This window comes from Notamacropus eugenii, chromosome 6, assembly GCF_028372415.1.
Source record: "Notamacropus eugenii isolate mMacEug1 chromosome 6, mMacEug1.pri_v2, whole genome shotgun sequence".
Taxonomy (NCBI): domain Eukaryota; kingdom Metazoa; phylum Chordata; class Mammalia; order Diprotodontia; family Macropodidae; genus Notamacropus; species Notamacropus eugenii.
In genome coordinates this window covers 172,494,532-172,519,954 of record NC_092877.1, presented here as the reverse complement: position 1 = coordinate 172,519,954, position 25,423 = coordinate 172,494,532, and the positions used below count along the sequence as shown (strand labels likewise).

At 37.1% G+C, this 25,423-nt stretch overlaps 1 protein-coding gene and 1 pseudogene across 1 annotated transcript; both read left to right on the top strand.

Annotated features, from left to right (window-relative positions):
• Nucleotides 1-25,423, top strand: part of LOC140512186 (nucleophosmin pseudogene) — a 355,194-nt pseudogene that overhangs the window by 286,817 nt on the left and 42,954 nt on the right.
• On the top strand, nt 214-25,423 carry LOC140512474 (uncharacterized). The gene is made up of 4 exons (XM_072621570.1): nt 214-4,243; nt 8,873-9,133; nt 17,319-17,589; nt 23,610-25,423. Exons 2-4 carry the CDS (start codon nt 9,017-9,019, stop codon nt 23,927-23,929), a joined length of 708 nt encoding a protein of 235 aa, XP_072477671.1. The 5' UTR covers nt 214-4,243; nt 8,873-9,016; the 3' UTR covers nt 23,930-25,423.

The following is a 25,423-nucleotide window of genomic DNA, read 5'->3' as shown; positions in this document are numbered from 1 at the left end:
GACACTATTAACAGGTTTTTCTTGTTTCTTATTTAATTAAGATAACCAAAGTTTTATCTATGTTATTGTTTTTTTCATAAAACCAGTCTTAGCTTTATTTATTCATTCAATGGTTTTCTTACTTTCAATTTTATTCATCTTTCTTTTGACTTACAGGATTTCTAATTTGGAATATGTTTGTGGATTTTTAATCTGTTCTTTTTCTAGCTTTTTTAGTTGCATGCCCAATTCATTGATCTCCTCTTTCTCTATTTTATTCATTGTAAGCATGTAGAAATATAACATTTCCCCTAAGAACTGTTTTGACTTCATCCCATGTGTTGGTGCGTTTTCTCATCATTGTCATTCTTCTGATAAAATTATTGATCATTTCCAAGACTTTCTGTTTGACCAACTCAATTCTTCTGTCATTTACTTACATTGCTAGAGTGTAATTTTTGAGACATTATTTTCTTCAGGTAGTTTTTGAGCCTCATTATCCATTTGGCCATTTCTACTTTTAAAAGAGTTGCTTTCTTTAGTGGATTTTTTTCCAATTGGACAATTCTACATTTTTAATCAAAGATATTTATACGCCATTCATGCTGTAAAGATGAATTAGAACCAAATGGAAAAACTCTAAGCATGAAGAACCAAAAAAAGAAGAACAAAATTGTATCCTTCTATCTGCATATTCTTTTCTTTGGTTTTGGATAGCATTTTCCAACATGAGTCTTTTGAAATTATCTTAGATACTTGTCTTGCTGAGAAAAGTTAACTCTATCAAAGTTTGTCATCATATAAATTTGTTCTTACCGTAGGCAATGTTCTCTAATTTCTGCTCACTTCGCTAGCATCGGTTTGTGTAAGTGTTTGCAAGTTTTTCTCAAGTCCATCTGTTCATCAATTCTTATAGAAAAATAGTATTCCCTTAAGTTTACATACCATAATTGGATCAGCCATTGCCAGTTTAAGAGTATTCTCTCAATTTCCAAATATTGCACCACAAAAAGAGTTGCTATAAATAATTTTATTCACCTACAATTTCTCATTTTTATGGTCTATATTACAATCATTAGAGTAAAGGAGATAAGGGAGTGGAGAAAGATAGTAATAGTGTTTTACAAAACTGAGTAGGGAGAAAACATGAAAATGGGTATTTGTTGAACAGGGAAGGTTTCATAGCTCTAATGCCACCACAGCTGAGGCAGTAGGGTACCATAGGAGACTTTAAAGCAAGAGGATGGCCAGGTTAAGTGCCTAAAGAAGATTACTTCATGTCTTTGTGTAGAATGGACCAGAGAAGATAGGAACCAGAGATGAGAAGACCAGTTAGTAATTTATTGCAAAAAATAATTTTCAATATTCATATTTCTCTTTTTCCCCTTTCTTCCCACCTGTCTTACAGATTTATTTGAAGAATTAGAGTTAGATGATCCAGATGTCATTTATGGTATTGTTCTTTTTCCCCTTTTTACAAATATGATAAATGAATTTTTAAAAATCAACCTAATAGAAGACATTTCCTGTAGTGTTCAGGTTTTTACATTTCTGTTCTGAACACCATATTTCAAATTGTATTTTTATGCTTCCTAGCTTTTTTCTATATTGCATGAAGACAATAAATCCAATTATGTAAATCCAATTCAATAAATCCAATTCAAGTTAATAATAATCATTAAGCAACTATCATGTGTCATGTGCATCTCAAATATCTACTGTGTTGCTGTAGGGTACAAAGATAAAAACAAACAGTCCTTTATCTCAGAGAATTTACTTTCCATGAAGCGATACAACATACAAACTATGTCTGGAGTAAAAGAGGTAAGGGAGAAGGATAATTGTACTTTAGGGAAATTGAGGTGGGCAGAGGATGAAAAAGGATAATGGTTGAAGAAGGATGCTCTCTGGATTGAGTCAATAGGGTACCACAGAAGATTTTACAACAAGAGAATGGCCAGTTAAGTACCTTAAGAGGATTACTCGTTGACTTTGTGTAGAAGGAACAAGAGAAGATAGGAACCAGAGATGAGAAAATCAGTTAGTAATTTATTGCAAGAATTCAGGTAAAAGTTCATGAAATAGGAGGGTGAATTTAAGAATGAAGAAACTGGAGAGGATGACAGATGTTATATGGAGGCAGAATCAAAAGGACTTAGCAACTTTTGGATGTGTGTGTCTACATAAACACACACACATACACACACACACATATATGGAATGAGAGAAGTGTTAAAAATACAGAGCCAGACGACTGAGAAGATGACCTATTTTTAACAAAGGTAAGCAATATTAAAGGACTGATGACTTTAGAGATAGAGATGAAAAGACAGGAAATGATGAGTTCAGACCTGTTCATGTTGAATTTGAAGGTCCAGGAGGAAAAACAGGCTGAGAGGTCCAGGAGCCAGTCCTAAAATGTGTTGTCCATCACTAAGCACAGTATTCAGGTATGGTCTGATCAAGGCAGAGGTCAACCAGACTAACATCTCCCTTGCTCTGAACATGATATCTGTTTTAATGAAATCTATAATTGCTCTAGCCATTATGGCTCCTATATTGAATCATATTGAGCACATAGTCCAACGAATTGCAAGAAATGTAGATGAAAATTTATATACCCATACTACTTGTATCTTGTACTTTAACTTGTGTTTGTCATTTTGTCCAAAAAGAAGATATGAGGGAATTTGCAAAATGTTTTTCTGAAATTCAGGTAAACCATAATGAGAATAAGCCTGTAGTCAGTCACTCTAGGAACCTGGTCAATATGTGAAGAAAGTCTGTTATAAGCTGTTCTGGTCACATCCCAATGAAATCATGAGAGTGGCAAACAAATACTATCGAGGAAGAGTATCCCTGAGGCATGGGATTTTAGCAGTGCCTGAGGCTATGTAAGGTCAAGAAAGAGGAAGACTGAGAAGAAAGTTGTAAGATTCAGTAGTTAGGAAACCACTGATAATCTGGGAGTAAGCACTTTCATTGGTGTTAGACCAAAGTGAGATAAAAGGTTTTTAAGGAGTGAATATAAAAAAGTTTAGAAACTAGACAGTGAAAAGGAGAGGAGATATAGGATGTCATGACTAAGGGAAGGATGAAAGAAATTTAAAAGACCCAGAAAATTAAATATTTATTACAAATGCTGGTGTTTATCCCTTTCACATATCTTTGTCCTTTATTTGCACTTTTTAAACCTAGTATAAAACTAGCCATATCATATTTGAAAGGGGAACAATAAATCTCTGTAAACTGGTATTTTTATGCTAGATTTGTAATGCATATTGAAAGTCAAAAGATTAATCTTCAAAAAGTTAGAATATTCATGAAAAAAGCTTATCTTCTAGTCAAATTAAAGCAGTTCACATTTTTAAAAATGATTCTACTGTGCTTAGTCCATTTTTTTAAATACAGTAATTGAAGGGATCATCATTGTAAGCATGTTCTGCAGAAAAAAGATTTTAGCTCTGTGAATAGAGAGCTGGCCTCAGAGCCAGAGACATGGTTTTAAGTCTCATCTATGACACATACTGGTTCAGTGACTCTGGACACATCTCTTAACCTCTAAGTGCCTTACGAAACTCTCTAAGACTATAATTTGCAGAGATGGAACCAGCCTTCTCACCTGAACTTTCTCTATAAATTAATAACAGGATAGAAATCTTAGGTTCAGAGTCTATTTCCTAACCCTAAGTAATTTGAAAAGTCAAATGTGCATGTTATTTTTAAAAGGTGAAGCACCTTATTAAGAAATTTTTTGAGACTACACATGGAGATAAATCTTGATGAGGGAGTAAGAACTGGTAATTTGAGAAAGAGAGGGACTGAAAAGAAGAAACCGTTATTGGGAATATTTTTCCACATGTTACATAAGACATAAAATACATGATGCATGAATTAAGAAAGTAAAATCATAAAGCTAGGCAGTAATTTGAAAGACATCCCGTGGTAAATTTAAATAATACATCAGGTGGATAACAGTGATGTACTATTTCCTTTTCAGATGATGCATCTGAAATTAGTTGTAGGAAAAAGGAGAGTTACAGATATCCTGAGGACTGGACTATTAATGTCAATCATCCATGCCACTCACTGCCAGTGATGGAAGACCACTCAGGATCCAGTGAGTTTAGAGTGACTCCTGTGCAAGAAGATGAAGTAGTTGGAGCTGAAACTGACCCTGAGAATGCATACTAGATTGTGATTCCAGGATCAAAACTAGTCCCTCAGAAGCAGTGTGAACCACAGCTCCCTCTGAAAGTAGAAGGTAAAGAAGCTAATGAAGAAGCTTGTACAGTTAATATTATGAATTTTCCATGAGTCTATCGTTTTCTCAAATTGTTACATTTCAATCTTTATTACAAGAGATAAGAAAAAATAAATCATAAAGTCATGTGATAAAATTCATTTCTTGTTTCTCATCTCATGCAGCCTAGAACCAAGCAGGTGTTTTTTGAACAGGTATTTTTATTTTCTCCTTAGTCAGTGTAACATATTCCACAGGCACTGAAAGGCAGTAGCATAGACCATTGTGATAAATTAGTCTTTTCTGAGATAACTGTGATTTCCTCCTTTCCTTTTGAAATACTTAACAAGTTAAAAAATTCGACTTACATGAATTTATATTCATACAAAATGTCCATCTCTGCGTGGTTTTTCTCTCATTTTGGCATCTTTAGAGCCATCTTCCCCAAAGCTTAAATTTAATCAATTTACCTTTTCCGAGATATGAAATGATCTAGTTAGTTGATTTTAAGATTGATAAATAGTAGCACACGGGATGACTGCTAATATAAATTCACTGTTCATCTAGTGGGCCGGAAGACACTTCAGAGCCCTTAATCCTCTGACTTTATTTTAGTCTGGTCGTTTGAAAGAGAGTTGCTGGCAATAGGAGTACTGCTTTCTTCAACATTCCCTAGTCACCCTTCTCACAAGGTCTGGGGAGAATGGGGGAGGAACTACCCCTACATCTCTTCATGTCAGTCAAGGCAATCACAACTTGTGCACTCCCCTATCAAAAACAGAGGGTAGATTCAAACCTCAATGGGGGTAAGGTGAAGCAAATACACATTATTCCCACACCTTCACATACAGTATTCTAGTTTGTGCATTCAACCCCAAGGATTCCCCACTCACTGACCAGTGCCATCCTGTTTTATAGAGCATCAGACAACGAAGGTTCATTGCCAGGAATAGCCTCCAAGTTTACCTTACATGATCCCTGTATGTCACTTCACAGTCGCAATACATAGTCACAATTTTAGCACAAGTGTTTCTATTATTTATTGCATAATGTGGTACAGGTTGGATGGAGATGTTTGAACCTTAATCATGAGAACTCATATCTAATACCAAAGATTAAGAACTCTAAGTACAAAATCACAGTAGTTACTTCTATGAAATTAAATAGAATGGAATAAAATTATCATACCAGGAAATATCTTTGTAATGCTGTCATTAGAAGATTCACAAATGAAGATGATTGTGTCATATTCAGGTTTAAAGATTTGCGTTCATTACGGTTCAATAGATTTACTTGATCTGGGACATATAGAGTTATGTCTTCCTAATCTTTGGAAGTTATGTTAATCATTTCATTCTTGTGATCACTGCATGCAAATAGACTCTGTCTACCTCTGAAGTAACTGAAAGTGTTACAGTGAATTTCACATTAACTTCTGGTTTATTATCTGCATATCTTGCAGTCATGATTCTTGGCCTAATCAGAGTAGCTTAAAGAGTTACTTAATGATAGAGATCTCATTTACTTTGACTTGCCTTTGGAATATGGTATTAAGGAAGTGGACTTTTTTCCTACTTCTTTTGAGACAGTCTTTGATGTTAAGAGTTAGGTTTTGCTCTCTCTCTCTCTTTTGAGATAATCAGATTGATTTTGTCTCTTTAAAAAAAAATCGTCCTGTCACTGCCTGAGTCATGATTCTTTGTCTCTGAATTTAGTTCAGAAATTCAACTATCCAGTAATGAGTTAAATTTAGAAATCCTATTCTTTTGTAAATCAGTTTTCTATTCTGGTGTTTAGTTTCAGGAAACACAATAAGATCAATTTCAGTTGAATGAGTTTCTTACACAGATGTCTTCCCTATGATACAAGTCCATGTGATGCAATTCTTTTTAGTGCTGAAGATTAGACTTGTAATTTCACTGGGATTAGTTTACTCCCTTGAGCAGGGTAAGTTAGTACATTCTGTGAAACCAAGTTTTCAGAGAACTGATTGGAATACTGAAAAAGGAAGTGGTTTGTTAATAGTCACACAGGCAATACAAAAATCACTGGTGAAACTCCAGCTCAGGCCTTCCTCATTCCGGAGTCAGATGTCGAACCACACTGCCTCTGAAACTTCATTCATCTCTCTCTGAAACCTTGGATTATTGATTCTCCACGCCTAACAAATAAAATACAGACTGAAGAAAATGTATAATAAGTTCCATCTTTCCCCAAACCTTATATATCTCCTTACTAAAACCTGAGAATGTTCAGACACTTGTAACTTTAGAAAAGAGATTTCATAGCCTGATGACAATAAATCGTGACTGAAGAGTAGCCATCAGGAAGTCAGAAAAGTAGATAGTCCTTTATAACTTCAACGGAACCCAGAAGAAAAAACAATCAATGGTCTCTTGGTTTTCATCAATTTGGGGGACTAGGGTATGAGGGCTTCAGTCTATGATGAGAGGTTTTTTAAATTTGCATTCATCTAGATACATGTTTCCCTTCCCCAAATTCATTTACTCAAGAATCAATGAGGCTTTTTGTTCTCTTCATTCTTGGTAACTTTTGGCTGACTTTCTTGCATGTTGGCATCCAGTTACATAATCTAAGGATGTTAAAACGAGGTGGCCATAGGATAAAGTACAAAGTTGAAAAAGAAGTTCACAATTGCTTAGCACAGTAACTCTCCTGCCAGCAAATGTTTACGAGATGAATGAGCGCTGGTTACTAAGGACCTTGACAGCCAGACTCTAACCACCCTTATTTTGTCCTGCTCATCTTCAGACTCACTTTCAAACCAAACGGTTCTATCCGTTACTCTGCATATTGTCCTGCCCTCTGTTAACTCTTTGTTTCCCTTCAGGTCATCTGTTGAACTTCCTCTTCCTTCAGAAAATTTGTGACATGTAAACTCGAGGAAAATTTCCTGCATTTTAATTGTCTTACTGACAATTAATTCCTATTACATCTATTTGTTGATTGCTTTTCAATGTGCACTTTTTATAAAGAATATGAACTAATTTTATAGAGCACTAACTACTACATACATGAAAATGCAATGTTTCTAAAGGTTTACTCAACTTAGACCCAAGAGTCATTGTTGCTTCAGAACTTTTCAAAAAGAGACATAGAGATCAAATATTATATAGAAGCAAAAAAGAAATACATGATCACTTAGGGCAAGGATCCATAATTTCATTGTTCTAGACACTACTGTGGATGCTGTTGAAACTGAGAGAGATCGAGTCCTAAATCCCCTTCGCCTATTTTCTGAGTTACGTACATTCTTCTTTATCAATTTCTGAGTGGGGAAAATCATCTCTATATTGCCAGACTTTGAATGATATCCACGCAGAATATACACATATGAACAAATATTGCTCACTTCTAGCTTCCTAAGGTGTTTCTCTCACCTGGAAATGAAAGACGTGTTTCAGATGTCAGCAGCAATTGAGTGTTCTCTTACTCAATCTGCAAATGTTGCCAGCATGAGTGTGCTTTGTTCTCAAAGAGGACCAAATTGACATAACTATGGTAGAGTCAAGATTCAATGTGTCCGACTGTGGATGATCACACCAATAGTAGCTTTTAATGGTCTACCACACCTCAGGCACGAACACTCCATGTGAACATTTGAGGTGGATACTCCCAATATGGGCATCCCACGTTTCCATTGTAGCTGTCTCAATTCTGCTTTGTTCACAGAGCACAAGACCTTCTGTGATGTGGACTGTTTCTATTGCTTTCTTATATCGTTGTCCTTAAGATGCACTTTTTGAGCCAAGTATAAAATTAGTCTTGTCATATTTTAAAACGGAATGCTTAAACTGTACATACTGTGATTGTTGTGCTAAATTGATTATAAATATTGAAAGTTAAAAGATTATCCTATAAGAACTTGGATTATTCTACAGAAAACTATCTTATCATATAGTTAATGTAGGTGAAATGTTACAAAATTGTTGCTACTATTCATACAGCAAATGGGAGTTCATAACAAAAAATAAAATAAGTGAACTGCTCCTAATTGTGAGCATATTCTGTGGCAAAATAATCGAACGTGGCGCATAGAGTGATGGCTACAAAGCCACGAAGACATGGTTTCAAGTGTCATCTCTGACACATCCTGTCTAAGTGATCCTGGGCAAATTGCTTAACCTCTGTGGGCCCTAGGACACTCTGTAAGGGTGTAAGTTGCAGAGAATGTGCCAACCTCCATTACTCAAGGGGACTTTCCTCGCCTGAGAGTTCTCCTGTAAATGAAGGACAGGTTGCACATCATTTGTTGAGAATCTATTTCCTAATCTTAAGGAGTTTGAGAAATCAAATGTGCATGTTACTTTTAAAAGGTTATCCAAAAAGAAAAGCCTTTCCTCAGGCACCTTACTAAGAAATTCTTTGGGATTGCACATGCAGATAAATCTTGATGAGGAGGTAAGATCTGGATATCTGAGAAAGAGAGGATAGGCTGAAAAAAGGAAAGAAGACACTATTGGGATTGTTTTTTCACGTTACACAATAGATAAAATAGATAATGTTTAAATTAACAAGATCAAGTCATAAGACTCGGTATTAATTTGAGTGACATCCCATGGTAACTTTAAATAATATGTAAGGTGGATAAAACTGATGTACCATTTAACTCCACTATTTCCTTTTCAGATGCATCTGCCATTAGTTGCCGGAAAAAGGACAGTTACAGAAGTCCTAAGGATTTCACTGTTAATCTGAATCATCCTTTCAAGTCACTGCCAGTGACCAAAAGCCTGTCAGAATCCACATACTCTGCAGTGAGTCATCTCCAAGATGACGAATCAACTGGAGCTGGAAGTGGCCTTGAGAATTTATACAGGGCTGTCATTCCAAAAGCAAAACCAGTCCCTCAAAAGCAGGGTGAACGAGAGCTCCCTCGAAAAATGCAAGGTAAAAAGCTAATGAAGAAACCTGTGCAGTTAACATTATGAATTTTCGATGAGTCGATCACTCTCTCCAAATGTTACATTCCAATATTTATTGCAAGAGACAAAGAAAGTAAATGATACAGTCATGCGATGACAAAATTCATTTGTTTTTTCTCGTCATGCAGCCTACGTTATTTGAACAGTTATTTGTATTTTTTCCTTTAATCCCTGTAACATATTCCACAAGTACTGAAAGGCAGCAGCTTAGATCATTGTGATAGATTAGTCTTCTCCGGGATAACTGTGATGTGCTACTTCCCTTTTGAAATATGTAACAAGTTAATCAATTTGGCTTATATGAATTTATATTCACACAAAATGTCCATCTCTGCGTGATTTTTCTCTCATTTTGGATTTTTTAGAGCTATCTTCCCCAAAGCTTAAATTTAATCAGTTTACCTGTTCCGAGATATGAGATGACCTAGTGAGTTGATTAAGAGACAGATAAATACTAGGATATAGGATGGCTGCTTGTATAACTTCATTGTTGATCTGGTATGAAAGGGAAACACATCAGAGGGGTTATTACTTTTACTTTATTCTAGTTTGATCTTTTCAAAGGGAGTTGTTGGCCATAGGAGCACCGCTTCCAAGAAAATTTCCTAATCACGCTTGTCCAAGGGCCTGGGGGAAATGGGAGGCAACGTCCCCTACAACTTGCTGTGTCAGTCAAGACAGCCAAAACTCCCCTATAAAAAGTAGAGGTGAGATCCAAGCCCCAGTGGGGCTCTTTGAGGTAATCACATGTTTCACACACACACACACACACACACACACACACACACACACACACACCTACCCCCTCCCCCCCACAAAGGCACAGTATTCTAGTTTGAGCATTCAACCCTAAGGTTTCCCTACTCACTGACGAGTACCCACCTGCTCAATAAGTCATCAAACAAAGAAGGTGCATTGCCAACAATAGCTTCTAGGTTTACCTGACATGATCCCTGAGGCTCAATGCACAGTATAAAACATTTTAGCCCAAGTGATTATATTACTTTTTATATAATGTGTTTGTATTTTTCCTTCATTGCCTATGAAGTCCATGGCATCAGTGAAATGATGACATGACTTGCACTTTACTTTGTTTTGAGTGAGGGAGGGCTGATAGTGTTAGGGTTAGTGTGCTGGAGATGTTTTAAACCTTAATCATGAGAACTCATATCTGATACCAGGGAATAAAAACTCTAAGTACAAAATCACAGTAAATGCTTCTATACAATTAGATAGTATGGAATACATTTATCATACCAGGGAATATCTGTGTAATGCTGTCATTACAAGCTCCTTAAATGATGATAAGTGTGTCATATTCAGGTTTCAATGTTTATGTTGATTGTGTTTCTATAGATTTGGTTATCCTGGGGCATATACAATCATCTCTTCCTAATCTTTGGAAGTTCTGTTAATCTTTTCATTCTTGTGAATGTCACTGCATGCAATCATACTCTTGTCTACCTCTGAGGCAACTGACAGTTTTGCAGTGAATTTCACATTAATGGCTGGTGTATTATCTGCATATCTTACTGTCATGTTTCTTGGTCTAATCAGAGTAGCATAAGGAGTTAATTCGTGATTCAGATCCCATTTTCTTTGACTTGCCCTTGCAATATGATATCAAGGAAGACGACTTTTTTCCTACTTCTTTTGAGACAGTCCTTGCCAGTGGTTTCACCTATTTAGAGTCAGGCTTTGTTCTCTCTCTCTTTTGAGATAATCAGATTGATTTTTCCTTTGCAAAAAAAAAAAAATCGTCGCATTGCCTCAGTCTTGATTCTTTGTCTTCAAATTTAGTTAAGAAATTCATGTGTACTGTAATGAGTTCTATTTAGAAACTTTGTTCTCTTGTAAATCACTTTTCTATTTTAGTGGTTAGTTTCAGGAAGCAAAATAAGATCAATTTCAGTTTAATGGGTTTATTATAACTGATGTAGTCCCTATGATACAAATCCATGTCACACAATTCTTTTTAGTGCTAGAGGTTAGACCTGTAATCAATTGGAATCAGTTAACTCCCTGGAGCAGGACAGGTTAGTACTTTCTGTGAAACTAAGATTTTAGAGAAATGAGTAGAACACTGAAATCAGAAGTGGTTTGTTAATAGTCACACAGGCAATATCAAAATCACAGGTGATACTCCAGCTTAGGACTTCCTCATTCTGGGGTTAAACCTCTGTCCACACTGCCTCTCAGCCTTCATTTGTCTCTCTGATCGCCTGGCTCTGAAACTTTTGGATATTGATTTTCGGTTTCTACCAAATCAAATGCAAAATGAAGAATTTATGTAATAAACTCCATCTTTCCAAAATCCTTACATATCTCCTTTGTAAAACCTGTGAATGTTCAGACACTTGTAACTTTAGAAAAGAGATTTCATAGTCAGATTACAAGGAATCGTGACAAAAGAGTAGCCTTCATGAACTCATAAATGTACATACTAGTACATGGCTTCATTGGAACCAGGAAGAGAAAGCAACCAAGGATCCCTTTGTTTTCATCAGTTTGGAGGAGGAGGGTATGAGGGCCTCAATCTCTCATGCGAGTTTTTTTACTTTTTTCATCCAGACACGTTTCCCCTCCACATATTCGTTTCCTCAAGAATCGTTGATAGTTTCTGTTCTCTTCATTCTTTGCAAATTTAGCCTTACTTTCCTGCACGTTGACTTAGAGTTACATAGTCTAAGGATGTCAAAATTAGGTGGCCATAGGATAAAATAGAAAGTGCAAAAAGAAACTCCCAATTTGGGGAGGACCCAAGATGGCACAGTAGAAAGATACACATATGCTAGCTCCAAACCCATAGCCCACAAAATGCCTGTAAAGAAGAACTCCCAACGAATTTTGGAGCAGCAGAAGTCACAGAACAACAGAGCAGAGGAGATTTCTGTTCCAGAGAGACCTAAAAAATTGACCTGAAAGGTCCCTCACGGACCGGACCTGGAGCAGAGCCCAGCCCTGCCTTGGCCCCGTGGCACCTAGAGGAGGAGATCTAAGCAGGCTTCAGGGACTGAATCTCCAGCAGCCGTGCAGGTCCCTTCACCCACAGGAGCCAAAGGTTGGTGAGAGGGTCTTTTCAGCCAGCCAAGAGGGGAGCAGTGTGTCCCCATAACTCAGGCCCACTTGGAGGCAGCAGCAGAGGCAGCAGAGGATAGGGGCTCCCAAAGCAGGCAGGAGCTCAGATCCACTGTTGAAGGTCTCCTCGCAAACCCCCTGAGGGAACTGAACCCTGTGAGGCGGCCCTGCCCCCACCTGAGCACCTGAACTTAATCTCACAATGAATAGCAGCCCTGCCTCTGCCCAAAGCCCTGAGGCTGGGAAGCAGCATTTGAATCTCAGACCCCAAGGGCTCTCTGAGTGCATCCGGAGGTGAGATGGGTGTGGAGAGGACACTCAGAAGTCAAGTAACCTACTGTGAAAATGCCCAGAAAAGGGGGGAAAAATAAGACCATAGAAGGTTACTTTCTTGGTGAACAGATATCTCCTCCCATCATTTTGGATGAGGAAGAACAAGGCTAACCATCAGGGAAAGACACAGAAATCAAGGCTTCTGTATGCCACACATCCAAAATAAATATACCATAGGCTCAGGCCATGGAAGAGCTCAAAAAGGATTTAGAAAATCAAGTAAGAGAGGTGGAGGAAAAACTGGGAAGAGAAATGAGAGAGATGAAAGAAAAGCATGAAAAGCAGGTCAACACCTTGCTACAGGAGACTCAAAAAAATGCTGAAGAAAATAACACCTTGAAAAATAGGCTAACTCAATTGGCAAAAGAGGTTCAAAAAGCCAATGAGGAGAAGAATGCTTTCAAAAGCAGAATTAGCCAAATGGAAAAGGAGGTTCAAAAGTTCACTGAAGAAAACAGTTCTTTCAAAATTGGAATGGAACAGATGGAGGCTAATGACTTTGTGAGAAACCAAGAAATCACAAAACAAAACCAAAAGAATGAAAAAATGGAAGACAATGTGAAATATCTCATTGGCAAAACAAATGACCTGGAAAATAGATCCAGAAGGGACAATTTAAAAATTATGGGACTACCTGAAAGCCATGATCAAAAGAAGAGCCTAGACATCATCTTTCACGAAATTATCAAGGAAAACTGCCCTGAGATTCTAGAACCAGAGGGCAAAATAAGTATTCAAGAAATCCACAGATCACCGCCTGAAAGAGATCCAAAAAGAGAAACTCCTAGGAATATTGTGGCCAAATTCGAGAGTTCCCTGGTCAAGGAGAAAATATTGCAAGCAGCTAGAAAGAAACAATTCAAGTATTGTGGAAATACAATCAGGATAACACAAGATCTAGCAGCTTCTACATTAAGGGATTGAAGGGTGTGGAATATGATATTCCAGAAGTCAAAGGAACTAGGACTAAAACCAAGAATCACCTACCCAGCAAAACTGAGTATAATACTTCAGGGGAAAAAATGGTCTTTCAATGAAATTGGGGACTTTCAAGCATTCTTGATGAAAAGACTAGAGCTGAAAAGAAAATGTGACTTTCAAACACAAGAATGAAGAGAAGCATGAAGGGGTATACAGCAAAGATAAGTCATAAGGGACTTACTAAATTTGAACTGTTTACATTCCTACATGGAAAGACAATATTTGTAACTCTTGAAACTTTTCAGTATCTGGGTAGTGGGTGGGATCACACACACACACACACACACACACACACACACAGAGCACAGAGTGAATTGAGTAGGATGGGATCATATCTTAAAAAAATGAAATTAAGTGGTGAGAGAGAAATATATCGGGAGGAGAAAGGGGGAAATGGAATGGGGCAAATTATCTCTCATAAAAGAGGCAAGCAAAAGACTTTTTAGTGGAGGGAAAAAGAGGGGAGGTGAGAGAAAAACATGAAATTTACTCTCATCACATTAGACTAAAGAAAGGAATAAAATGCACACTTATTTTGGTATGAAAACCTATCTTCCAATACAGGAAAGTGGGGGAGAAGGGGATAAGCAGGGTGGGGGGAGGAGGATGGAAGGGTGGGCAATGAGAGGAGGGAGCAATTTAAAGTCAACACTTGGGAAGGGACAGGATCAAAAGAGAGAATAGAAACAATGGGGGGCAGGATAGGATGGAGGGAAATATAGTTAGTCTTATACAACACGACTACTATGGAAGTCATTTGCAAAACTACACAGATAAGGCCTGTATTGAATAGCTTACCTTCCCAAATGGAATGGGTGGGGAGGGAGGGATGAAGAGAAGTTGGAACTCAAAGTTTTAGGAGCAACTGTCCAGTACTCTTCTTGCTATTAGGAAATAAGAAATACAGGTAATGGGGTATAGAAAGTTATCTGGCCCTACAGGACAAAAGAGAAGATGGGGACAAAGGAAGGGAGAGATGGTAGAATAGAGGGCAGATTGGTGATAGGGGTAATTAGAATGCTCAGTGTTTTGGGGTGGGGGGAGGGGAGAAATGGGGAGAAAATTTGGAACCTAAAATTTTGTGAAAATGAATGTTAAAAGTTAAATAAATAAATTGAAAAGAGAAAAAAAAAAGAAATTCTCAGTTGTTCATCAGAGTAACTCACCTTTGAGTGATGAAGGAGTGCTGGCTACTAAGGACTTTTACAGTCAACCCTAACCAACCTGACTTCATCCTGCTCATCTTCACTTTCATCTTCAAACCAAACTGTTCTATCAGTTAGTCTGCATATCTTCCTGCCCTGTGTTTCCTCTTTGTATCCCTTGGATCGTCTGTTGAACTCTCTCTTCCTTCAGAAACTTTGTGTGGTGTAAGTTCTAGGACAATTTCCTCCATTTTACTAATCTTTCTGACAATTATTTCCCATTATATTCATTTGTTGGTTGCTTTTGAATGTATTTTTGTTATAAAGAATATGAGTTAATATTATAGAGCACATGCACAACAATGCAATTCTTCCCAAGTTTACTAAAGTAGACCCAAGAGTCATTGCTCTTTCAGAACTCTTCAAAAAGAGTAATATGGATTAAATATTAGATAGAAACTATAAGAATTTTATGTTCACTTAGCCAAAGGATCCGTGATTTCATTGTTCTAGACACTACTGTAGATGCTGTGGCAACTGAGACAGATTGAGCCCTAGTTCCTCTCCGCCTGTTTTCTGAGTTACGTATCGTCTTCTTTATTTATTTCTGGGGGAGGGAAAGCCATCTCCCTACTGCCAGATTTTCAATGATATCCACACAGGATATACACATACTAAAAAAAATTGCTCACTTGCAAATACTGCCAGCATGAGTTTCCTTTGTTCTCAAAAAAGACCAAATTGACATATCTATGCTAGAGTGAAGTCATTGTATCCGACTGTGGATGATCGCACCAATAGTAACTTTTAATAGTCTACCACACCTCAGACACGAATACTCTGTGTGGACATTTGAGGTGGATACTTCCAATGTGAGCATCCCTCGGTTCCTTGTAGCTGTGTCAATTCTGCTTTGTCCACAGAGCACAAGACCTTCTCTGATGTGGGCACGTGGTGATGACTGCTCCTGTGTCCCATGGCACACAGTGAATACCAAAATTCTTAAGAGAGATCTTAAGAATGTCCCTTTCTGGATTCTTCTAACCCCCATGTGAACACTTGCCCTTTGAGGGTTCTTCATAAAATCGCTTTTTTGACTAGTGTAAATGTTACATTTAATATGACCAGCCCAAATGGAGTTGGAGAGTTTGAATGCCTGGCAGTTCAGTTCTGAGTAAGGACCACAGCTTCGGAAATCTTATCCTATCCTGCTAGATGATCTTCAGATTCTTCCTAAGAAAATATAGATGGAAACAATTCAGTTCCCTGGCATTTCGCTGGTATAGTTTTCAGGTTTCAGAGGCACATCATAGTCCATTACCTCTTCTCTCCCATAATTTCCTTTGGAACTTTCAAAGCAGTGAGCTAGTTCTGCCAATACCTGTGTCAACCTCCTGAGCAAGGCTATGCTTCTGTCTAAGTTGCAGCAAGAGGATGATGGAGAAAAAGGCTATCAGCTTTAGCAGAAAAGGTACCACTGATAATTCAGGAATCAGTAGTTTCAGTAGAGTCTTAGACCCATAGCAAAATAAAAGTGTGTGTGGTGTGCATATAAATGTCTTCAGCATTTAAAGAGTATAAAGGAGGAAATATATTGGGTAATAATAACTTGAGGGAATGACATGATTGAATGAAGGATCAGAGAAAGTTTAAAGACACAGAAATTAAATGTTGTTTCTGTATTCTGCTGTTTCTCTCACTTTCCTACATCATTGTCCTTTAGTTGCATTTTTTTGAGCCTAGTATAGAAGTAGTCTTGTCATATTGTAAAAAGGAATGCTTAAACTCTAGAAACTGTTATTTTCATGCAAAATTGATTATGGATATTGAAAGCTAAAAGGATAATTCGTAATAATTTAGATTATTCTATAAAAAGCTATGTTCTCATGTAATTCAAGTAGTAGAAATGCTACAAAATAGTTGCCACGATACATAGAGGAATTGGGAGTTCATCACAAAAAATAAAGTTAAGTGAATGGGTACTAATTGTGAGCATTTTCTGTGGCAAAATATTTGAACATGGTGGATAGAGAGCTGGCCTCAAAGTCACAAAGACATGGCTTCAGGTTTCGTCTCTGACACATCCTGGCTAGGTGATCCTGGGCAAATTGCTTAATCTTTAGGTGATCTAGGACACTCTGTAAGAGTATAAGTTGCAGAGAAGGTGCCAAACTCCATTGTTCAAGGGGAGTTTCCTCACCTGAAAATTCTCTGTAAATGAAACACATCTTGAACATCATTGGTAGAGAATCTATTTCCTAACACTGAGCAATTTTATAAGTCCCATGTGCATGATACTTTTAAAAGGTTATCGCAAAAGAAAACCCTTTCCTCAAGCATCTTACTAATACATTCTTTGGGACTACACATGGAGATAAATCTTGATGAGGTAAGAGCTAGATGTGTGAGCAGAAGAGGATAGGTTGAAAAAAGAACAAAACCATTACTGGGATTGTTTTTCCACAAGTTACACATAAGATAACAAAAATGATGTGTAAATTAATAAGATGTCATAAAACTCTGCAGTAATTTGAGAGATCATTTATCATGGTATGCCATGATAAATTTAAGTAATATGTCAGGTGGATTAAACTGATGTACCATTTAACTCAGCTATTTTCAGAGGCATCTGCCATTAGTTGTCGGGAAAAGGCCACCTACAGACGTCCTACGGATTTCACTCTTAATCTGAATCATCCTTTCCAGTCACTGCCAGTGACCAAAACCCTGTCAGGATCCACATACTCTGCAGTGAGTCGTCTCCAAGATGATGAATCCACTGGAGCTGGAAGTGGTCCTGAGAATGAGTACAGGCCTGTGATTCCAGAAGCAAAACCAGTCCCTCAAAAGCAGCATGAATTAGAGCTCCCTCGAAAAATGGAAGGTAAAGGTACAGTTAACATTATGAATTTTGCATGGGTCGATTGTTTTCTCAAATTGTTACATTCCGATCTTTATTGCAAGAGACAAGGAAAGTAAATGATAAAGTCATGCGATGACAAAATTCATTTGTTTCTCCTCTCATGCAGCCTAGAATAAAGTAGATGTTATTTGAACAAGTATTTGTATATTCTCCTTTAATCAGTGTCATATATTCCACAAGTACTGAAAGGCAGCAGCTTAGATCATTGTGATAGATTAGTCTTCTCCGGGATAACTGTGATGTGTTACTTCCCTTTTGAAATATTTAACAAGTTAAACAATTCGGCTTATATGAATTTATATTTACACAAAATGTCCATCTCTGCATGGTTTTTCTCTCATTTTGGCATCTTTAGAGCTATCTTTCCCAAAGCTTAAATTTAATCACTTTACCTTTTCCAAGATATGAAATGACCTAGTTAGTTGATTAAGAGAGCGATAAATACTAGGATACAGGATGGCTGCTTGCATAACTTTATTGTTGATCTGGTATGAAAGGGAGACACGTCAGAGGGCTTAATACTCTTACTTTTTTCTAGTCTGATCTTTTCAAAGGGAGTTGTTGGCCATGGGAGCACCGCTTCGTACAACATTCTCCAATCACCCTTGGCCAAGGATTTTTTTAAAATGGGGGGCAACGACCCCTACAAGTTGCTGTGTCAGTCAATACAGCCATAGTTTTGAACTCCCCTATCAAAATTAGACGTGAGATCCAAGCCACAATGTGGCTTGGGTGAGGCAAATACACATTCTTCTCACATCCACACACAGACACATATACACACACACACTCACACGCAGCATTCTAGTTTGTGCATTCAACCCTAAGGATTGCCCATTCACTGATGAGTGCCCACTTGCTTTACAGGGCATCAAAGAAAGAAGGTGCATTGCCAACAACAGCCTCCAGGTTTACCTTACATGATCCCTGTGGCTCACTGCACAGTCTATGATGTTTTAGCCCAAGTGTTTTTATTACTTTTTATATAATGTGGTTGTGTTTCTCCTTTGTTGCTGAAGAAGACCATGCCATCAGAGAAATGATGGCGTGACTTGCACTTGACTTTGTTTTGAGTGAAGGAGGGCTGATAGGTTCAGGTGTAGTGTGGTGGAGATGTTTTGAACCTTTATCATGAGAACTCATATCTAATATCAAGGAATAAAAACTCTAAGTACAGAATTACAGTAACTGCTTCTATGAAATTAGATAGAATTGAATACATTTATCATACCAGGGACTATCTTTGTATTGCTGTGGTTACAAGCTTCTTAAATGATGATTAGTGTGTCATATTCAGGTTTAAATGCTTATGTTGATTGTGTTTCAGTAGATTTGGTTGACCTTATACAGTTATCTCTTCCTAATCTTTGGAAGTTCTGTTAATCTTTACATTCTTGTGAATTTCACTCCATGCAATCATACTGTTGTCTACCTCTGAGGCAACTGACAGTTTGACAGTGAATTTCACATTACTGGCATATTATCTGCATATCTTGCTGTGATGTTTCTTGGTCTAATCAGAGTAGCTTAAGGAGTTACTTCGTGATTCAGATCCCATTTTCTTTGACTTTCCCTTGCAATATGGTGTCAAGGAAGAGTCCTTTTTTCTACTTCTTTTGAGACAGTCCTTGCCAGTGGTTTCACCTATTTAGAGTCAGGTTTTGTTCTCTCTTTCTTTTGAGATAATCAGATTGATTTTGTCTTTAAAAAAAAAAATAATCCTCCCACTGCCTCAGTCTTGATTCTTTGCCTCTGAATTTAGTTAAGAAATTCATGTGTCCAGTTAGTTAAATTTAGAAATTCTATTCTCTTGTAAAGCACTTTCTTTTCTGATGGTTAGTTTCAGAAAGCACAATAAGATCAATTTCAGTTTAATGAGTTTGTTATATAGATGTCTTCCCTATGATAATAGTCCATGTCACACAATTGTTTTTACTGCTAGAGACTAGATGAATAATCCCCTGGGATCAATTAACTTCCTTGAGCAGGTCAGGTTAGTACTTTCTGTGAAACTTTCAGAGAACTGACTAGAACCCTGAAACCAGAAGCGGCTTGTTAATAGTCACATGGGCAATATCAAAATCACAGGTGGGACTTCAGCTCAGGCCTTCCTCATTCCATAGTCAGATCTCCACTGCCTCTCAACCTTTATTTGTCTCTCTCTAATCCCCTGGCTCTGAAACCTTTGGTTATTGATTGCCTGTGTCTATAAGATCAAATGCAAACTGAAGAAAATGTGTAATAAACTCCATCTTTCAGAAAAAATTTACATATCTTCTTAATAAAACCTGTGGATGTTCAGACACTTGTAACTTTAGAAAAGATATTGCCTGATGACAATAAATCGTTACAAAAGAGTAACCATTAGGAGATTGGAACCAGAAAGAAAAAGCAGTGAAGGATCCCTTTGCTTTCATCAATTTCGAGGAGGGGTGTATGAGGGCCTCAGTCTCTTATGCGAGTTTTTTTACTTCTTTCATCCAGATACATGTTTCCCCACCCCAAATTCATTTCCTCAAGAATCGTTGATGCTTTCTGTTCTCTTCATTCTTTGCAACTTTTGCCTTACTTTCCTGCATGGTGGCATCTAGTTACATTGTCTAAGGATGTTCAAATGAGGTGGGCATAGGATAAAATAGAAGGTTCAAAAAGAAATTCCCAATTGTTCAGCAGAGTAACTCACCTGCCTGCAAATGTTTGAGAGATGAAGGACTGCTGACTACTAAGGACTTTGACAGTGAGTCTCTATCCAGTCTAATTTCATCCTGCTCATCTTCACTCATATCTTCAAACCAAACGGGTGAATCAGTTAGTCTGCTGTTGCCCTGCCCTGTGTTAGCTCTTTGTGTCTCTTCAGGTCATCTGTTGAACTCTTTCTTCATTCAGAAAGTTTGTGTGGTGTAAACTCCAGGAAAATTTCATGCGTTTTACTAGTCTTTCTGACAATTATTTCCCATTACATTGGTTTCTAGGTTGCTTTTAAATGTTTGCTTCTTATAAAGAATGTGAACTAATGGTACAGAGCACCTGCTACTACAAACATGAAAAAGCAATCTTTTCCCAGGTTTGCTAAATCAAACCGAAATTTAACTGTTCTTTCAGAACTCTTCAAAAAGAGAAATATAGATCAAATATGACATAGAAACAGAAAGAATTCTATGTCCACTGAGTGCAAGGATCCATAATTTCAGTGTTCTACATACTAGTGTAGATTCTGTGGAAACTGAGATTGAGACCTATTTCCCCTCTGCCTCTTTTCTGAGTTATGTACAGTCTTCTTTATTCATTTCTGCAGGGGGAAAGTCATCTCCCTATTGCCAGACTTTGAATGATATCCACACAGTATATACACATACAAACAAGCATTGCTCACCTCTAGCAGCAAAAGCTATCCCTCTCTCCTGCAAATTAATGCATATTTCTGTTGTCAGCAGCAATTGTAGTGCGTTCTTCCTCAATCTGAAAATGCTGCCAGCATGAGTGACCTTTGTTCTCAAAGAGGACCAAATTGATATCACTATGCTAGAGTCAAGATTGAATGTGTCTAACTATGGATGATGACACGAATAGTAACTTTTAATGGTCTACTATACATCAGGTGCAAATACTACGTGAGGACATTTGATTTGGATACTCTAAGTATGGGCATCCAGCATTTCCTTGCAGGTGTCTCAATTATGCTTTTGCTCCTAGAGCACAACAACTTCTCTGATGTGGGCACGCAGTGATGACTGGTCTTTTGCCAGTGTCTCCCAAGTTACGCAGTCAATTCCAAAATTCTTAAGAGAAACCTTGAGAGTATCCCTCTATTACTTTTTCTATCCACCACTTGAACACTTGTTTTTGGGAGTTCTTCATTAAGGAGTCTTTTTGGCTACTGTAAATTTTGTCTTCAACATGACTAGCTCATTGTAGTTGTAGAATTTGCATTCTTGGTAATTCAGCTCCGTGTAAGGACCACAGCATCTCAAACCTTATTAGATAATCTTAAGAATATTCTTAAGAAAATTCAGATGGAAGCGATTCAGTTATCAGGCATGGCACTCTCTCCCATAATTTCCTTTGGAGCCTCCGAAGCACTTAGCTAGTTCTGTGTCCACCTCCTTAGTAAAGGTATACTGCTGTGTAAGTTGCATCAAGAGGAAGGTGGAGAAAAAAGCTATCAACTTTAGCAGTGAAGATACCCTTGATCATCTGGGAGTCAGCAGTTTCAGCAAAGTTTCAGCAAAGTCTCATAGACAGATAATTCGCAGTTGTTCAGCACAGTAACTCACCTGCATGCAAATGTTTGTGAGATGAAGGAGTGCTGGCTACTGAGGACTTTGACGGCCAGAGTATTTTATTCAATTACTTAATGATACAGATCTCATTTACTTTGTCATCCTTGTGCAATATGTTATCAAGGAAGAGGATTTTTTTCCTACTTCTTTTGAAATGGTCCTTGCTAGTGGTTTCACCTATGAAGAGTTAAGTTTTGTTCTCTATGACTTTTCAGATAGTCAGATTGATTTTGTCTTTTTTAAAAAATAATTTTGTCCTCTTACTGCCTGAGTTATGATTCTTTGGCTCTGAATTTTGTTCAGAAATTCATCTGTCCTGTAATGAGTCAAATTTAGATATTCAGTTCCCTTATTAATCCCTTTTCTATTCAGGCGGTTACTTTCAGGAAAGACAATGAGATCAATTTCAGTTAAATATGTTTGTTATACATATGTCTTCCCTATGATACAAGTGCACTTCCCACAATTGCTTTTATTGTGAGAGACTTGTAATTTCCTTGGGATGAATTAACCCCGTTGACCGGGGCAGGTTAGTACCTTCTGTGAAACTAAGTGTCTCAGAGAACTTACTGGAGCACTGAAACGGAAGGTGGTGTGTTAATAGTCACACAGGCAATCTCAAAATCACAGGTGGGACTCAAGCTCAGGCCTTCCTCATTCCGGAATCAGATCTCCATCCACACTGTGGGATGCCATGGTTAGATGAAGGATGAGAGGAACTTTAAAGATTCAAAAATTAAATATTGATTTTGTGTTCTGGTGTTTCTATCACTTTCATACATCATTGTGATTTAGTGGCACTTTTTGAGCATAGTATAGAAGTAGTCTTGTCATATTTTAAAAGAGAATGCTTAAACTTTATAAACTGTTAATTTCATGGTAAATTTATTACGGATATTGCAATGTCAATGTTTAATCTTTAAGAAGTTAGATTATTCAAAGAAAGCTATCTTCTCATTTAATTAAAGTAGTTCAAATGTTACAAAACTATAGCGACTATACATAGATCAAATGGGAGTTCGTCAAAAAAAAAAATAAAGGAAGAGAATGGATCTCAATTGTGAGCATTTCCTGTGAAAAAATATTTTAAAATGGGGGATAGTGTGCTGGCCTGGAAGCCATAACGACATGGTTTCAAATGTCATCTCTGACACATCCTGGCTAGGTGATCCTGGACAAATTGCTTAACCTCTATGTTCTCTAGGAAACTCTCTAAGACTATAAGTTGCAGAGAAGGTGCAGGTTCCATTATTCAAGGGGAATTTCCTCAACTGAGAGTTCTTTGTAAATAATACACTGATTAAAATTCATAGATTCAGGGTCTATTTTCTAACCCTAAGTAATGAAAAGTCAAATGTGCATGTTAATATTAAAAGGTTATCCCCCCAAAAAAGCCTTTCCTGAAGCACCTTCTTAAGAAATTCTTTGACACTACACATGGAGATAAATCTTGATGAGGGAGTAAGAACTGGTAATCCCCCAAAGAGAGGACAGGCTGAAAAAAAAGAACTATTATTGGAATTGTTTCTTCCACACATTACATAGATAAAATACATGATGCATAAATTAACAAAATCATACTGTAAAACTAGTTATACAGTCATATAGCTATTAATTTGAGTGATATCCTATGATATATTTAAGTAATATGCCACGTGGATAAAACTGATGCACTATTTCACTCCAGTATTTCCTTTTCAGATGAATGTGCCATTAGTTGTCAGAAAAAGAACAGTTACAGACGTCCTAAGGATTTTACTCTTAATTTGAATAATCCTCACCAGTCACTGCCAGTGAGTCCTATGCTGAAACATGAAGCAGCTGGAGCTGGAAGTAGCTCTGAGAATGTGTGGAGGGTTGCGATTCCAGGAGCAAAACAAGTCCTTCAGAAGCAGGGTAAACCACAGCTCCCTGTAATAATAGAAGGTAAACAAACTCACAAAGAATCTTGCACAGTTAACATCATGAATTTTTCATGTGTCGATAATTTTCTCAAATTCTTGCCTTCCAAACTTTATTAGAAGACATAAGGAAAATAAATGATTAAGTTATACGATGAAAAAATTCATTCTTTGTTTCTCCTCTCATGTGGTGTATAATCTAGCAGGTGTATTTCGAACAGGTATTTTTATTTTCTCCTTTAATCAATGTAACATAATCCACCTGCACTGAAAGGCAGTAGTTTAGACCTTTGTGATAAATTAGACTTCTCTGGGATAACTATGATTCGCTACCTTACTTTTTAAAATGTCAAATATTAAATGACCTAGTTAGTTGCTGCTTTGTAATACTAATATTAGATCCTACAAAAATTAAGACATTTGTCCCATATTCAGGTTTAAATGTTTATTTTGATTTCGTTTCAATAGATTTGTTTGTACTGTGACAAGTTATAGTTATTTCTTCCTATTCTTTAAAAGTTTCTGTATATATTTTCAAGTCTGGGATTTTCTCTCTATGTAATCATCCTCTGTCTTGTTCTGAAGAACCTGAAAGTTGTACAGTGACTTTCAAATTCACTGCTGGAGTATTATCTGCATGTCTTATTTCCAAGATTTTGGCTTGTTGAGAAAAGCTTATTGAGTTACTTCATGATACAGATCTCATTTACTTTTACTTCCCTATGCAACATGGCTTCAAGGTAGGAGACTTTTTTCCCCTTCTTTTGAGACGGTCCTAGCCAGTGGTTTCACATATTAAGATTTAGGCTTTTTTCTCTCTTTTGAAATAACCAAATGGATTTTATCGTTTTCATTTATTTGTTTTTTCCATTCACTGACTGTGTCATTATTCTTTGTCTCCGAACTTAACTCATAAATTCATTGGTCCTGTAATGAGTTAAATTTAGAAATCTAGTTGTCTTGTGAATCATTTTTCTATTCTTATTTCAAGGAGATCTTCTAGTCTTAAAGAAGGCACTTGGACACCAGGGAATCTGGTCTAGTATCTTTATACCACCAAGCTGTCCTTCCAGGATGTCTGGCTTGTTATCTAAAGAAATCAGATCCTCAGTCTCTAACCCTGCAGGCAGACTCAAGCAATGAATATTTCTTAGTCACAAGAAAGAAGCAAGTGGTTGTTGCTAATGGTTCCTTCCAATTTCCAATGTGACTCACATTGTCCTCATTCCCAGGATGCTGTTTACCCATTGTTTTCCCACTTATCCATTTCTGCTCTTTATTCTCATATACTTCCCTAAATTCCATGGAGGCTGGTAATCCTATCTCATGGTCTTTGATTTGTGAGAAATACAAGAGACTCAATTAATTGATAACTGCTGGCCTAACTATTAGATTGATCACTCATGATCACTGTCTCTTGATTCACCTTTAATTTTGAAATGTAAAGGTTTCATCTAGATTAGATACATAAATCTATCCTCATAGTTTCCTGGGATTTGGTCTGAAATGATTTTCTCACTAGAAATATAAATTGTGTCATTAGATTCCAATTACAAAATAATATGATGAATGCATAATTAATAAAAATTTCTTATATCTATCCCTTATTTTAAA